Source organism: Solenopsis invicta, chromosome 10 (genome assembly GCF_016802725.1).
Source record: "Solenopsis invicta isolate M01_SB chromosome 10, UNIL_Sinv_3.0, whole genome shotgun sequence".
Taxonomy (NCBI): domain Eukaryota; kingdom Metazoa; phylum Arthropoda; class Insecta; order Hymenoptera; family Formicidae; genus Solenopsis; species Solenopsis invicta.
This window is the reverse complement of record NC_052673.1, coordinates 17593175-17609869: the sequence shown is the minus strand read 5'-3', so window position 1 is coordinate 17609869 and position 16695 is coordinate 17593175. Positions and strand designations below refer to the sequence as shown.

The 16695-nt window shown below is 33.9% G+C and overlaps 3 protein-coding genes and 2 long non-coding RNA genes across 12 annotated transcripts; 3 read left to right on the top strand and 2 right to left on the bottom strand.

Annotated features, from left to right (window-relative positions):
• Nucleotides 1-203: 203 nt before the first annotated feature.
• Nucleotides 204-2318, top strand: LOC105197756 (ubiquitin-fold modifier 1). 4 transcript variants are annotated; one of them, XM_011164273.3, is made up of 4 exons: nucleotides 228-374; nucleotides 529-585; nucleotides 1872-2002; nucleotides 2079-2318. In XM_011164273.3, the coding sequence occupies exons 1-4, from the start codon at nucleotides 370-372 to the stop codon at nucleotides 2147-2149; spliced, it is 264 nt and encodes an 87-aa protein (XP_011162575.1). In that variant the 5' UTR covers nucleotides 228-369; the 3' UTR covers nucleotides 2150-2318. The 4 variants fall into 4 exon arrangements, with proteins under 4 accessions (XP_025987368.2, XP_011162575.1, XP_039310010.1 ...); XM_039454076.1 differs by lacking the exon at nucleotides 2079-2318 and adding an exon at nucleotides 693-1606 and having other exon boundaries at nucleotides 291-374; XM_026131583.2 differs by lacking the exon at nucleotides 2079-2318 and having other exon boundaries at nucleotides 204-374; nucleotides 529-1606.
• A 137-nt stretch (nucleotides 2319-2455) lies between these two features.
• LOC105197757 (coronin-7) lies at nucleotides 2456-12318 on the bottom strand. Of its 5 annotated transcripts, none has more exons than XM_026131580.2 (18): nucleotides 12162-12318; nucleotides 11309-11519; nucleotides 11061-11209; nucleotides 10786-10972; nucleotides 10342-10636; nucleotides 9981-10236; nucleotides 9746-9898; nucleotides 8203-8583; nucleotides 7367-7997; nucleotides 7177-7290; nucleotides 6922-7092; nucleotides 6387-6825; nucleotides 6158-6296; nucleotides 5875-6081; nucleotides 5656-5791; nucleotides 5381-5517; nucleotides 4890-4979; nucleotides 2456-4642 (listed from the first exon to the last, which is right to left on the bottom strand). In XM_026131580.2, the coding sequence occupies exons 2-18, from the start codon at nucleotides 11466-11468 to the stop codon at nucleotides 4634-4636; spliced, it is 3654 nt and encodes a 1217-aa protein (XP_025987365.2). In that variant the 5' UTR covers nucleotides 11469-11519; nucleotides 12162-12318; the 3' UTR covers nucleotides 2456-4633. The 5 variants fall into 5 exon arrangements, with proteins under 5 accessions (XP_025987365.2, XP_039310006.1, XP_011162576.2 ...); XM_039454072.1 differs by lacking the exon at nucleotides 12162-12318 and adding an exon at nucleotides 12043-12101; XM_011164274.3 differs by lacking the exon at nucleotides 12162-12318 and adding an exon at nucleotides 11715-11953.
• On the top strand, nucleotides 12210-14126 carry LOC120358781. Its single transcript, XR_005575637.1, has 2 exons — nucleotides 12210-12431; nucleotides 13786-14126. It is a non-coding gene; the product is annotated as an uncharacterized LOC120358781 (long non-coding RNA).
• Nucleotides 12469-15822, bottom strand: LOC105197758 (TBC1 domain family member 19). Its single transcript, XM_011164277.3, has 11 exons — nucleotides 15647-15822; nucleotides 15442-15564; nucleotides 14874-15081; nucleotides 14717-14804; nucleotides 14580-14640; nucleotides 14281-14511; nucleotides 14116-14190; nucleotides 13794-14028; nucleotides 13527-13728; nucleotides 13267-13453; nucleotides 12469-13031 (listed from the first exon to the last, which is right to left on the bottom strand). The coding sequence occupies exons 1-11, from the start codon at nucleotides 15755-15757 to the stop codon at nucleotides 12963-12965; spliced, it is 1590 nt and encodes a 529-aa protein (XP_011162579.1). The 5' UTR covers nucleotides 15758-15822; the 3' UTR covers nucleotides 12469-12962.
• Nucleotides 14745-15601, top strand: LOC120358782. Its single transcript, XR_005575638.1, has 3 exons — nucleotides 14745-14835; nucleotides 14910-15102; nucleotides 15490-15601. It is a non-coding gene; the product is annotated as an uncharacterized LOC120358782 (long non-coding RNA).
• Nucleotides 15823-16695: the final 873 nt, after the last annotated feature.

Sequence of the window (16695 nt, the reverse complement as noted above, 5' to 3'; positions counted from 1 at the left end):
TTTAGTTTTATAAACTGCGTCAAAAGTCAGAAAACATAATCATAAACTAGAAATAATATCAAATTAAATCGATCAATTTTTTAATAATTAATATTAAAAAAATATATTCTGAAATATCTATTATAAATATGTTGATAACATCGTTGCATTTGTCTATCAATTGTAGTTATGCAAAGTGCCACCAGATGCGTTGCTCTCATAAAATTGGTATACTTGTTTTTTTATTTCACAGTCAATGGTTGCCAATCCATCGTTTGTAGAGGTTAGGTTGCAAGTTTTGGATTGTAATCAATTGCAAAGACTTCAATTTGGAACGACTGTTATTATTTGTCATATTTTATACAATCTTGATTCTACGTGTGAGCGATTATGGCGTACGTATCTTCCCTTCTTCTATCACAATTTTAATAAACGTAAAGTTAAAACAGAAACTGTAAATATGATATGAGAAAAGGTACCATATGTTTTGTATTAGTTTAAGCAAAAGGTATCGTACAACGTTTTGATGCAAAATTTAATGTGTTACAGGTCCAAAGTCACATTTAAAATTACTCTCACATCCGATCCCAATCTGCCATTCAAAGTGTAAGTGGCTTTATGATGCCTTAATTGCGCTTAGAATAAATTTAAGAATGCAAGCCGCCGGTTCTGACATTTTTAAGACCATCGACGCGTTTCTCGCGCTATTGCAGAGTCCAACTGTTAGTGAACAAATGACTGTACAAAATATAACACAAGCTTTCAATTGTGCTCGTTTCGTTGAAGCCGCCGTTGCCAAAGTGCAGGCTGAAAACAAACAGTTGCCTTTCGAGAAATGTTTACATCAAAAGCTAAAGCGAAAGTTATTTCGGCAGAATCAGAACATTACATGCTCCGATCTGGAAAAAGCCTGCGACCTATTATTAGAATGTTATATGAAGGATAGTCATATTTCTACAGAGATAGTAGACGAGTATCTGAAACTGTATACTCAACATTTTGGACAGAACAGATTAAATGACTTTCTGAATCAGATGATAAGCAACTCTATTGCCACAAATATGATTATAGAATCTTTAAAAGAATTAGGAGTGCCACTGTCTTGCATGGAAGATGAGGCGTTAATTATGTCGTGGCAGATGGCAATAGCTAATGGCGATCGAGATGAAGTAATGGAATGCATAAATAAGATGTTAAACGATGGTCACGTTTCAAGATTGGTACACTTGACGGTTGAATCGCATGATGATACAATAAAAAAATTGGTTGTACAAACTTTCACCTCGAAGCTAACCAACTATGATCCTGAGATATGCGTCGCTTTAGCCGATACTGAGAAGAAATTACTCTTAAGATTACTTTGCGACAGCACTCAGTTTTGCATAGATTTTGTCGATGCAGTATTCTACTTTGGCCGAAACATGTATCTTATGGATGGAAAATGGTGTTCAGATTTTAAATTTGTGTACAAACATCTCTGCCAAATAGTGAAAGTTTTGTTAAACGGCCCTCGCGTAATTCGTGAACAAGTCTGTAATAGAATATCCACTGTTAAGACTCAACCAGACAGTGAGATATGGAGTAGCGTTGAAGCAGACATTTTTAAATGATTTTCTAGACTTCTAATGTTTGTAATATGAAATATAAAATATACTTTGTATCGTTCTACAATGTAATATTTACAAATAGAATAAAATATTTTGTATTGCTTGTGAATCTGTTTTGTTAACGAAATAATTGCCAAATCCTGTATTTAGAAACATTTAAAATATGTTGCAAGAAATATATGTATATTCACTTTATACATTTACATGACAATATTTCTTTTGGCATTATATAATTTCTTCAGCATCTTGTGAGATAAGACACATGTAATATTTTATTAATTGCAGACTTAGTGTACCAGAAAACACTCCGTTTACTGCCGTATTAAAGTTTGCTGCTGAGGAATTTAGAGTGCCTCCAGCTACATCAGCCATAATTACAGACGATGGCATAGGAATTAATCCTCAACAAACTGCAGGTAGATGTTACAATATATATCGCAGAGTCTTTATTTTAAAGTACACGAGTATCAATCGTACAATTTATGCTTTCAGGAAATGTATTTCTTAAATACGGCGCTGAACTCAGATTGATTCCCAGAGATCGCGTTGGCTATACTAGATGATTAATATAATATTGTATTTATTTTTATTATGTCTCTGCATATATTGCGTAAAAATGGTGAAAACAAAAATTATTGCTGGCGGAATATTATAAAAGTGCATATACCATATATAGTAAATAACGCGATTATAAAAAATTACGTATTCACAATAAAAAAACATTCCACATGCTTTCTGAATTCATTGATGTCCGAATCATAATAGTAAGATATGTATAAATTTTAATATATTAAAAATTTTTTATTTTATATATTTATGATATATACGATTATATATACTTGTTAAATAGAGGGTACTTAAGAATCAGATATGATTAAAATTTTTAATAAAAAGATTTTATAGCTGAGTTACATGAACGTTATAAGATTGAGATATAAAGATACATCACTATATGATAAAATTATTTAGATAGCACTGATTTACAAGGCACGAGATCGAGTGGCATGAAACATTCAGTCTCGTATATTTTTTTTTTGCACCTACATCTCAAATCTCGTGCTGTAAAAAATCGCGCTTTTAGTATTCATAAATCTGGTCATAAACGAATAGAGCTTGTTTGAAAACTACAAAATGGTTACAAATCTGGATTGTAATTGTGCGTGATGTGTAACATACGAATAAACAAATAAAGATTTATATTAAGATATGCAACACTAACGTATTTCTTTTCGTAGTACAGTATAAAGTCAGTAATACGAATAAGATATAAATGGCAGCGACAAATCGAATTTCGTGTTAGGTATTTTCTTTGACACATAGAAAATTTCTTAATACTTTCGAATGTTTTGGAACACCTTACAGGTCTAAAAAGTGCAAGATACAAAAAACTGTTCATAATAGATTTTTGGCACTATGTTCAAATGTATTCGTGTGCCAAGATATGAAAAATAACAAAGAAGTTATATATACATATAATTATCATTACTAAGTTTTTCATAAAGAAAATTTGGCGTTTTACCACCAATTACAAAATTTGTTTTTGGAGGCACATAGTACCACCATTTTTTTATGACTAGCTTGTAAAAACACGTATAAAAACGAGATGAAATATTCTGTTCTGAATATTCGTATCGGAAACATTATCGCTTAATAAATCGCCAATTGTTATAGTCAATATTTTGATAAGGATTATTGTAAAAAAGATCAGTCATTCTTTACTATTTAATATTGTTTGAATCTTGCAGAGTGTTTAATGCTCATCAATCGAGACATAAATTGAAGTATATTTCGCCATACTAATTAAAATACTGTCTTACGACTACTTATTTACGCGTTGTATTTATTAGTTATTTTGTATGTTTTTTTTTTGCATGTGCGTACAAGGAAATATCGTAAAAAACCTCTGCTCCATAATTCTGCGACGAAACTATCATTTGCTCTATTATCACACATATACGATGACAGATTATATTATTATTATGACATATACATTGAGACCATTATTGACACCTGGCATTGCCGAAATGAAGATAAATCTGGCACTGTGTGGCAGTTAAATAAGTTAATAAGGAATGTTAACTTCATCGCGAAATAAATTACTTTAAAGACCTAATAATATTGGATGTAATACTGTTTTTCTCTTTCTTATTAACGACAAAGTGGATGTCATGTCTGTCGCTTCACAAATGGCACATGTTGCGATTTTTTTTCTCGTTTACATGGGAAATTGGTCATTCTAATGCTCAATATATAGCGAATAATTAAATACTCGTCAATAATTGTCTCTGACACAATTGATATCATTCACACTCGATACTGAAAAGCGTAATGAATATACTAGCATATTTGTTCTTAGAATTACTCATCCACTGAAATTCCAAACCCATATTCATTAAATAGATGAATGAAACTATTGTCAAATTGTATTATAAATTTCTCAAATCTCTTGAGAATAATTAAGCATATCCTACATCTAATATAATCTCTACCGTGAATATATTATAGACTGCTATAGAATTATTTGTAGCTAGAAATATATAAGTGAGACAAATTAGCGATTAAGGAAAAATGATTTGGGACTAGAGCTATAATCACGCATTTTGGTTTTATAAGGACAGTGTTATCATATCGACACTGCGCTATCAAATATTGCATTGATCACGCCAGATTAAAAAATCTCTTGTGTCATTTACTTCGTTTATCTTTTCACTTTAAATTAATGTGATTCAACAAGGCCTGAATTCTTACTTCTATGCATTGAAAAATGCGTTTACAAAATCTTAAGCTAGATTTATGAAAAAATGAGTATTACTTGTTGTAAATTGATATAAAACACTGTACTTATCTTTTACTTCCTCCGCAAAAGAAAATCGTTGGAAGTATATATCTCAGATACAACTGTCTCTCACTCTATACACAGTAACACTGCGATATTCTTGCCATTCGCGCGATATATAATTCTAACTTATGAATAATTTACGCGGCTCAAACAACTACGTTTAGATTTTTACCTTATCAGTTTGCATCTATCCACAAGTCTTCAATTTTCACTCGTCCTAAAATAACAAGTTGTAATGTTAATCATCGTCAATTATTGTAAATAAATTTTATATAAATTTTCTTGCAACTTGAAAACTTAAATACTTCTTACTGCTATTTTTATTGAAATGCAAAGAAAGATATTGCGATTGTACACTCACATAAAGTATATATAACTATTGAGAATACAAAGAATTATTAAACCACTACACGATAAATAAACTACTACTCAAAAACTGAATTATGACACAACAAATAAGTTACCCATTCATGTTCCTCGACACCTTCCATATGATCTTGTTCTAATGAACACTGGATGACATCTCCCACAAAATGGCTCATAGTTTTCTGGATCTGATGCACATATACCACACAATATGCTCAAACATGATATCACATGGAAGCAAGATTCCTCACAATAGGAATTTTAATAGTATAGGAAATCGTCGATAGTTTCAAAGCATTTTTTTCAAATACTATTTGATGCATCACATTTTACATTATTGAATAATACCATCAATCAAAAAATAATTTATGTAGCTCTAATTTATCACATTTTACAATGTTGCAAATCACATTAGAAAACTACATATCAATGTTAAAGCTTATACATGCATCCGTCCAATCGTGATTTTATTCCTCAATGAAGTCTGATATTATGTGCGATTATATCTCATAAGAAATTTTTTTACACCAATTTTTTACATCCATTTATAAAGTACATGCAAAATACATAAATTCAATTATTGTCTCACCTCTTCTTGTTTTGCTTTAATGTCTGGATTCCATCCTAATCTATTGAAAGGTTGTGTAGTAATACCAAAAGGGGTCGGTGATGGTTTGGTTGCAATTTGAGGAGGTGTAACTACACTTTGGGATTGATTCTCAGTTACTGTGAATAAAAACTCGCATGTAACAGGCATTCTTACTCTCATCTCATTATATATATATATATATATATATATATATATATATATATATATACACATATACATATACATACACACACAATATAGTATCTTTTACTTACAATTATCCATACCAGGCGGTTTAAGGCTCATTCTAGATGGTTGTTTATTGCCACCACTAAACCACTCTGACGCTGATAAAGTCGGTTTCCAGATAACTTTAGTTGGAGGAAAGAGATCGTCTTGGAATAATTCAGTCTAATTGAAACAAAAAAAATATGTATCAGTGCTTTCTTCTCATTGATTTCATATTATATATATTAATCGTGCGTAGTATGTACCTTTATACGCGGCACAGTGAAGCTTAAAGGTTCTATTGTGTTATTTGTTAGCCTTAAAGCGGAAGCAAATTCCACGCTGGCCACATCGCACTTATTTTTTGGAAGGAATGATAAGCCCTGGTGTAAACTACTGCATCTGTGATGACTCAATGGGCAGCAATATGGAGCTTCCTCGGTTACTTCAAATGCATATATTGTAGAATCACCCTAAAAATGTTAAAAAAAAACTAGATTATTGTAAACTTCTCATGTTAATTAAAATTGAATGTAAAAAAAATCTTACACGTCCGGTTAGGAAAAGCGTGGAACTATCTTCGTCATAATATGGCATTAATATAGCAGGCGAAACGTCCAATCCGACAGTATTCAAAGGAGTGTTCAAATTATCCATTTTAAATACGTAAATTTGTCTTTCAGAAACTCTGAAAAAAAGTAGATTATGATCGTTGCTTTCGCTGTATATTTCTTTTCATTATATGTGAACAAAACATGTAATTCTTCATTGTACTTACTTATCAAAGCCCATTACAACGAGATATCTGCCTTCGAGTGCCCACACAACTCTCGCGCCTCTCGTTCCGACCGGTCCCTTTCCTTCTTTCACAGGAACGTCGCTCGATCGAGGTTTATAGATTCGTAGTTTACCGTCCTTGCATGAGCTGGCGAGATACTGACCGCACGGAGACCATGCTAAGCTAAATATCTGATCAGTATGACCAATTAAAGTGATCTTCGCCACTGCATTCTCGGTAGAAGATAAGAGCGACAAATCCCAGATTTTGACAGTCATATCGTACGAAGCGGATGTAAGAACATTTGATGCAAGTGGATGAAATTTAATCAGATAAATCTTATCGGTATGGGCTTCTATGATGTGTTTTGGTTCGTTCGTCGGTTCCGTCAAACCAGACTCAGGTATTTTCCATAAACGAATTATTCCGTCGTCGCAAGCTAATACACATGAGCAAATTATATTAATCTTTTTTAAATCTGATGAAATAATATATTTCTTTTTTTTGTTATAATTTTCAATTTTCTATACTTTACCAACTGCTAGTCGTTGATTATCAAATGGATCCCACTGAAAGTCCATTACAGTCGCGCCATGGACTAATGCTGGCATAACTCCATCAGGCAGCCTTCCAGTTTTCTTCAATTCTAATACTGCAATCTTTCCACCTAGGCCACTCAAAGGTACAGCCACTCGATCGGGATTAGCTGCAAATTTATAAAATGGTGTCATCATATTCATCTAAAACTCTCCCTTAGATCTTGTCTTATTAGAGAAAAAAATAATTTTACCATGAAAGCCATCACATTCGCCAGATATTTGGCGACTGATATTGCGTATATTCTCAATGTGGGTAGATTTGTGTCCTGGAGTACCTTTCAAGTGTCGAAATTTGGATACTTTTCCTACGTAACGATAGAGGAATTTGCATTAAACGACACGTGTGGAAAACAACATTCAAAACGTGTTGCAAACTCTTACCGAAAACTGTTGATGTTCTTTTTGAGGCTGGCGTCACAACAGGTTCTACCTTTTCCAATTTGGGATCCATGCTCTGCTGCCGTAGCATAGGAATATTCTTCTTCGTTTCGTCTTCCTTAATCACCTCGCTCTTCGCTTTGAAGGAATCTCTTCGTCTCAGCATGGTCGGCGAACCCATCGCCTTCTCTGCCAAATTTCCATCAGTAACAGACACAGATCGACTCTCATAAAGGCGCCGCCTTTCAGCGATTGAGTTTCTGTTTGTACCACGTTCGAAATTAGCAAAATCCTCGTTCTCGGGCGATTCGTCTTTCACTTTTGTCTCAAACACTTTGCGTCTTTCCGCAGTACTTGGTGTTTTTGGCTTGTAACCAGAGTCACTCGAATTAGCATCTTCCTCAATGGAGCTTGAGTCACTCTTGCCATTTTCCGCATCCTTTGTTCGCTCATTAGGTGTTAAGGTCGGTGACTTATCCACTTCTGTATTATGCTCTGCAGTATTGTTAATTTCATTCTGATAACCATTAGTGTTGCTGTCATTATTCGGTGCAAGTGGTACAGAAAAGACCTTGTCAAATGAAAATTCCTGACTGCTGGACTTTGCTTGGAACGGTTTAGGACCAAGTCGAGGCTAAAATTAAAAGAAAAAAAATAAGGAAATTTTTATTTATGTCACTATTTTTTAAGAATTGTTGTATCGACTGTTAGTAATGATATGAAAATGATGATATGAATGATACAGGAGGAAACTAGCCACATGCAAAAATGTCACGCGTTATTACAGAAATTAGATACCCTCTACGTAATATTAATTTCTTTTTTAAGTTAATTATAACCTTATATCCGCCGATTGCGTTAGGATTCACTGATGTAACTACTGATCCAGGATTTGGCGATGTACGAGGACGTGCCACTGGTTTTGGTTCCTCCTCGGAGATACTGTTGGTTCTTGATGCTCTCGGTAAAGGTTTCGGTGGAACGGTTTGTCCCCCGTTTTGTATCTTGGTCTTTTCTTCTTCTGCCTCGGACGGCTTTTTCAATTCTTCAATCTTCTCGGTATCATTTTCCAAATTGTTGTCATTTTCATTTACGTTGCTTTGCGCTTTCGAAAATCCTTTTGGTGCGGTAATGATCAAGGGCTTCGGCGGCCGGTTCGTTTGTTCTACTTTAATTTCGCGCTGATTATCTTTGAGCACCGCTAAGTTTCCTTTGTGTACCTGGAGGTACGGTAAATTCCTTAATGACCGCAAACCGCATGCAAATCAAACTACACCATCCGATACTTTGCACTTTCAATATACATTATGCATAATCGATGCGATACTTTAATAACAATAATTAGCAATTCACATTATTTTCACATACGTATGTACACACATGGCTCGCATTTTTGTACAAAATAGACAGCAATATAATAAAAAAGATAGAAATAAGCTTCAATTAAAGCTTCAAATAAGTAATCTTGTGATTAATTTTGTTGAAAGTAAATTTATAAAGATTATATCTCATGGCTATACATAGACAATACAAATGTTACACATTTCATACTATTACTTACACTGAATAAGCTACAACATCAATTGCCACTTATATTACACGTGCCAGGAATAATAGTTTGAATGGTGCTAATGTATAAATTATAAAACATATATTGGATATCTGAAATGTGAAAAAAAATATACACAGAATATAGAGAAAAAAACTGAATAGCGCAAAATAAATGTACAAAATTAGTAATAATCAAATAATTCAATAAATATGAATTCCTGCAAACCAAGATAAAGATATAAAATATTATGTAATAAAAAATTTCTTAAATTATATTCTACTGAACTCTTATACTTATAATATATAATTCAATATATAATGTTGTATCAGCACTGAATGATTTAGCATTTTATCATAAAAAGTACATTGCAAAGATTCATTATATAAAATCAGCTTGTATATTTAGCAATTTTTAAATAAAATTATAATGTGATACTTCTGCAAACAAAATAACTGTTTTGTATAAAATAAATGACACCATCTCTCTCTCTCAAACTTTTTTCATATTCTAATTTTAGAATGTAACATAAAATTAATTTAAAAATATATATATTAAAACAAGTATTGTTCGAAGTAAATACATAAATATCATAATCCAATATTTATTCTCAAAATCCGTAATTTTGGAGGAAGTAAGATGATAATGCAAGAAAACATTATGATGGTGAAAAGCATGCAGTGATTGATGAATTAAATTTAAAGCAATCATGTAACTGATATGTACAAATAAGCAAACAAGTTTTTTTTTAACAATCAAAGCTACCTCAAATGTATGCCACGATTAAGAGCGATATGAGAATTTCCATAGCATTTGTTAAAGTGTTTACTCACAGTTATCAGCTCTTCGCCTTTGTTTCTTTTGGCAGGATCTAGCGATATCTTTGGTACAGGTACATTATGGCCCTTAAACCATGCTGTTGCATTATTTTGAGCAACGGAACCAGTTGTATCTGGATAAATGTCCGCATGAAAGTCTCTGTATGTCTAAAATTTAATATTTATTAAACAGTTTAAATGTGTTTTAGATGTGGCAGTTTATATATAAGTAGTATATAATACAACTTACTTTTCGTGGAACTTGATACATAATAGGAATCACCATGTTGGAGGTGAGCTGTAACAACCTGTTAACTTCAGCCTGCATTACATTCAATGCACGTTTAGGAACCAGGCATACTCCTTTAGTTTGATCGCCGCTGTGACGAATCCCTTCTACCAGATAAGGATCTCTATCCGTAACTTCCATATACATGATAGTGGTGTCTCCTTTGCCAGCGAGAAATAGCATATTTGTATCGGAATCGAAGAGCGGCATCAAAATACTACAACATATAATATGTACACAAATTATCTTGATGATTAGTTTGTCTAATTAAATATATCTCAAGCCTTTCCAAATAGAGAGACTAAACTCAATTCATATTTACCCAGTACTACAATCTAATTCCAACGTTTTCACTGGCTCACTTAAGTGCCTCAAGTCCCTAATGTAAACTTGACGAAGTCTTGCTGCATCAAATCCTGTTGTGAGTAATCTATCGCCGTTTAGCCAGACTATTCTGGAATCTTTAATACTTTGGTGGCTCGAGCATGAATTGACGATACACGTCGAGGCGCGTGGATCTATAATCCTCAGTTGTTTGTCTTTGCAAGCTGTCGCTAAAACGGTACCGTCCTCTTTCCAACTTACACATTGAATTACTTCGGTATGATCGCTATTAGCTGCAAGGAATATTAATTTCATAAATGAGAGTAAAGCAGCCCCTAGATGTTCAATATTGTCGTACAATATTATTGTCTGCTATATGTGTTTTGAATTGTATAGAAAAATATTGTATAATATTAAGTTAATAAATTATAGAAGAATTTACAAAATAATTCCTGTTGTGAGAGAACATCCCAAAGCGAGAGATTGGTGAACGATGCAGTGGTCAGAAGATGTTCGGCAGAAGGATGCCAGCATACTGTTTCCACTCTACGTTGGCGATGCGAAAATGTGCATTCTGGGTTGCACAATGATTCTTCCAAGCCACTTTCTGGGATATGCCATAACTTTACCTAATTTTATACAATCAAAATTTTTTAAATAGCCCTTTACATTTCCTTATTTTATGGTTTGTTGAAAAAGAAATTTTAAGATGCTCACGAGACAATCTTGAGACCCGGTCGCAAGTAAGCCATCGTGAAATGGTGAAAAATCCATATCCGTCACAGTATCTGCGTGCGCGTGAAGCAGTGGCATAGTCTTGCTCTTCCTGCCACAATCTTCTAGCGGCAATACCGCTAAACTGGATCCTTTGGAAATAAGAATAATTTTGTTTAAAGAATAATAAATAAATATGAATAAATTAAACTTAATTAAAAGAATAAGCTTGTTCAAGATAAATGTGATACCATTATGATCAACATTGAATGCCATGAACGCCGCAGATGCTGTTATGTTATTCCCATAGGTTTGATATGATCCCACAGAGAGATCCCGAATACAAGCCTCCGGCTTGGGAACGATCGGTGCTGCATTTTTGTATTTGGACGCTTTGAAACGCCAAGCCATTTTGACACTGCTGACTCGATTTAAATGTCCGGTCCAATTAAATCATGTAACCTGAAAGAAAAAAGACCAAGTTACATTGAAATTTCGAGCGAAATTAATAGCGAATTTCGGAACGTTGGATATAATCGGATATTATCTACTCTATCTGAACATTGAAAAATCGTGCGATGTATTGAAAGACGTAAAATATCTGCCGCAACATATGTGTATGTGTAAAAAGTGTTACAATTTTTTTAAGAGACATACAGGCACAAGTTGGGAGGCGGGACAAAGGCGAGCGTCCGCGGAAGCTTTAAAGAGAGACTCTCGCGAGAAAACTTCGTCTCTCAATCGAGATTTCGCGCAGGGACACTCGAACACATGCGAATAATTCGCTGGGCGTTGCTCTCGCGACGTGGATAATGGTAGGGAGAGATCGACGCCGGAGTCCCTCTCTCGCGAGGCCGGGCATCAACGGCGTCGGTGACAACAAGCGAACGACGCCGACGCGATTCGTCGCCTGAGCAGCAGCAGTGCCTGAGCGCAGAGCCGTGTGCGTGACTAATAATTCGGGGGTGGAGAACCACCCTACTACCCTTCGTGCGACGTGTGGGGGCCGTAGATCGGCCGCTTGGCGTTGCCGCAATGACGCTGACAGCAGCGACATGTAAATCGGCGACAAGAACGATAGAATAATCACGATTAGATACTCACGATTCGCAAATCGAGGCGCGTCCACGCGCGCCAATCTCTGACGCGTATTCCGCACCGAGTATCCGGAATGGGATCGGCAATGAAACACGAAAGAACGACAGGAGCCAGGCGTCACCGCTCTGGTTACTCTACCGAGCTCTGAACAAGCTCTCTATACTCTACGGTTGACAGCCGGAAGCAGGAGAATTCCCCTCCACCCTCCCCTTCAGGGTGCCGCACTTTATCCCTCCCTCGCGATAACATTGTTCGAAGTCTCCCACAGATATATCGGTGATTATATGTATATACTTTTCTCGTAATCACACAGTTGTTGTAAAAAATAATTTTAAGATTGTCCGTCGTTTATTTATTCAATACATAATAGCATATGTATTTTTCAATATCAGTACATATTTTTTTCATGATTAAAATTACGAAATAAGAGCCAGTCTTATCAACTCTGATTAATTTTAAAAATTGCTTGATTAAATTTATAAATGTAAAACTTAAAACTGATGTATTATTTAGTTTTCCTTGTACTTTTTCCATAAATTACAATTTATGTAAAATGCAATACTTTTAATTGCTAAAATTAAATAGCTTTTAAATTAAAATAAAAAATTAAATTAAGAATGATCAATTTTAAGTTTTCACACAATAGTTTAAGGCAATTCATAAATTTAATCAATTTTTTTTATAAAAGTTAATCGGAATTGACAAGACCAGCCCTGAAATATGGAAGCTAAAAGAGTAATAAACACCTAAAAAAAGAAATTTACAAATTTTGAGATAAATGTTTATACTTTCACGTGTAAAGCGACACTATTCTTTTAGAAGAGCCAGCTGTAGTAAAGGCATTACTTTTAATGAGGATAAGTCTGCTAACACAGCCTGAAAATAAGAAATATCTATAAATATTAGGATAAACATATCCTATAAACATAGGATTATTGCAACAATTGCTGAACAGTCACTAGTATAAATAAATCAAGAGAAATATTAACACCTTTAAAACTTCAAAGTAATCAAATTAATTGATATTTTTTAAATCTAATATTTTTATAGATTTAGTTAAAATATTGTTTACTTAAAATTTAATTATACTCAGTTGTTTTTATTTCCATACCTCTACATTCTGTTGAGTATTAACTTGCAGTAAATTTTCTTTTCGAAAACTCAATATTGTCACTGCCAACAGTGGAATAATTTCCAAAGAGTCATAACCGAGAATTAAATCCCAAAGGTACAATAGTTGTTCAGGCGGTAAATGGCCGCTGAAGCCTCTCATAAGCCATTTAAAAACTATTTTTATGCTAAAAATGCATACGTGTTAAATTAATGGATTGTAAAAAAAAATACTACAGAATGAAAAAGAGATAAACTCACGGTTGAACGTGTATATTTTTGAAATGAGCCCACAAATGCGGTTCATGGCATTGCAGTAGTCGTTCGAAAAGTAAACAGAGGGCAACTATACCTTGTTCGTGGCTCGATACAGTGTGCAAACGAAACCAATATCTCAAGTAGAACGCACGGAAAGTATAATACATAGCGCAGGGATCATCATATAAATAACAAAATGGTGTAGCTGGTACAAAAAAATATTGACAATTAGATTCGAAAAAACATGATGTGCTTTTTACAGCTCCTTACCATACATCGTAAATCCATGAAACGGAATAACACCACTTGGGGGAAAGACCAAGGTGTTTTCCAACGTCGCTGGTTTGCCTTGCAAAACCGCGTGGATCACTTGACCCCCGGCACTTCTGTCAGTCGTGACTGGTGCAAGTATCTCGGAATCTCTTGAGAAGCACAGCATTGTTTTATATAAAACGTCTTCGAATACAAAGTATTGATCATCGTTTCTCGCCGTTAATTGTACATCCTACAATTGTATCGACTCGACGGACGTTACTCTTTGTTTCTTTTACTTAAGAGAGCACAATATAATTAAAAAAAATATACAAATTACCATTATTATCAGTTTGTCTACCACAATATCATATTGCAAAACCATATTTTTCAATTCCTCATAATATTCTATGTCCTAAAAGAAAAAAAAGTTATCTGTATTGATAATCAAGAGACATCAATTTTAATCAAGCTTAGTGCAACAAATGTAAGATATCAGTCATACATTATCTTTGATAACAGATCCGAGAACGAGTGACCAAATGCGACCGCGCAATGCTCGAGGGGATCCCCTTTTAAGAAACTCTTGAGCAACCGGAGCATGATTCGAATTTAATACTTTTTCGCCAATGTACGTTCGCTCGGCTTCCAAATTTGAAAAATTTTCTGCGGCCGGCATATCGGGATTTATTCCCAATAATGGTATTCCCTGTGCTAATTCTGTGTACATACGCCTCTACACAGAGAAATCTATTTATACACTCAAGTACATAAATCACAAAAGTGACTAGATAAGATTCGTACCAATTGTGCAAGCGTTTTTACACTAATTTGTATGTGACTGAAATCCCAATTTAATTCGTCTCTGAAACGTTTGGCAAGAACTTGATATATTTTTATTCAAATAAAGCTGGTTTCTATACAAATCTATAATTACACACGGTTGCTTTTTGAATGAAGGATCACGTATGGAGAACAATACATCCAGGAAGTCCTTTGGCGCGTACAGTGGCCGATATTGCGACAGATCTGAAAAGCATGTCCTGTAAACAAGCAGAAAGTACATTGTACATCATTAAAATTCGCTACAATGTTTACCGATGTCATAAGTGCTCAATTCATTCCATTTTTCAGCTAACTCTTCTCTATCAACGGTGGGTCTTATACGAGCCAGAGGAATGTTCAATTCGCTGCATGTTGAGTTCAATGATTTTTGTATGCGTCGTTCCCATTGAATTTGAGTTTTCTTTAGATAACTCAGGTCAGCTGTCTGTATATGTGAAACTGACCGAGAGTGTAATGAACCCTACAAAGAAAGAAAGTTTAGGTAAGTTTAGTGTTTTTTATTTTTGAGAAAAATTAATTGATGAAAAAAATTTTAAAACCTTAAAATCATTAACGAAAGAAGTAATATCTAAAAAAAATCAGGAAAAACATTAAAAAATTTTTCTCAAGTTTCCAAAAATTTTTCTGACCTAAGGTTCTAATGTAGATTAATTTTAATTTCGATTTAACTCACTTTCCAAATTTCTCTAATTAGAACTGAAAAAAGATGGAGAGTAAATCAAAACGAGTTTAAAGTTTAATTTACATTGATGTAAACGGACCTAAGAACACTAAGCAAGTTATATTTTTCTAAAATTGGGAAGTGTTTATTGAGGAATACCCGCGATCGTGCCCAGTGAAACACAGTGTTTCGGATCTCCGTTTCCAGGCCGTTATCCTTGAGCGCTGTCATCAGCGAGTTCTTGAAATCGTCCTTATCCACAGCGGGCGACGCGACGAGTTTCTGCGAAAGACAAATTGGGAATGCAATGCAATGAGCCGTTTTTGACAGATCAAGGTTCTGCGACGAATTATCGGTCACGCACTTGTATCTCGTTGTAAAGCGCCCTGTAATTTGACATGCTCTGTATATCGTCGGTGAGATTCCGCGCCGTCTTGTCAAGTGAGTTCGCATTGTCCATGATTTTCTCGTCCATTTTTCACGTTTTTCGCGTTGCGTTGTCCCGCAAACGCGGCCAAGGAGAAGTCGAAAACATGCGCCATTTTTAAACAGACTCGGTCTCCAAGGCAACAAACGCAGGGACGAATGCTGTTTACAATTGGCCCCGGATCAGCGGCTACGTGCGGCCCTACGCACAGGAGGAATAATATTAAATATTAAATTTAGAAATATAAATTGGGAATTATTTTAATTTAAATTCATGGTATGGAATGGACAAACGTACAATGAAAGAATTAGGAATAGAAGTAACGAAATGTTAAAAGTAAAATATAATATATACATATCATAAACATAACCTTTAATTACGTGAATAGATTAAATATGGAAAATAACGAGATCATTAAAAATTACATGGAAAATAAAAATGGATATGGATATATAAATACAGAACGTAATGAATTATTAATTGATTTAATAAGATCATTTATGAAATAATGAATATTCCTAACCTAATTTTTAATTATTCTGATTAAAAAATTATTTATAATTATTAATTTTATATGTTTATTATATTTTACATAAACACTATAACTTGTAAAAAATAAACAAGGACAAACAAAACAATATAATCAATTTTATGTTTTGCAATTGTTCTAAAATTTTATTGGTCAGTCAAAATTGAAAATGGAGGCAACGGTCCATACAATTCGAAATATTTCAATAATGTTGCAGTAACATTTTTAACATTCTCACAATATTGCAGAAATATTCTGTGCTATATGAGAAATTGCTAAAATTGTTAATGAGCAAAATTTGATAATTGGTCCTTCAAACAATAAATAAGATTATACATTTCAACTGCACTAGATCGAGTGAGATATCTAAATAAATTTTTATTTTGTTTCTTTTTCTAAATAAATAGAAGCACTTTAGAAAGATGCAGGCAATTTTTCTGATTACAAATATTGAAAT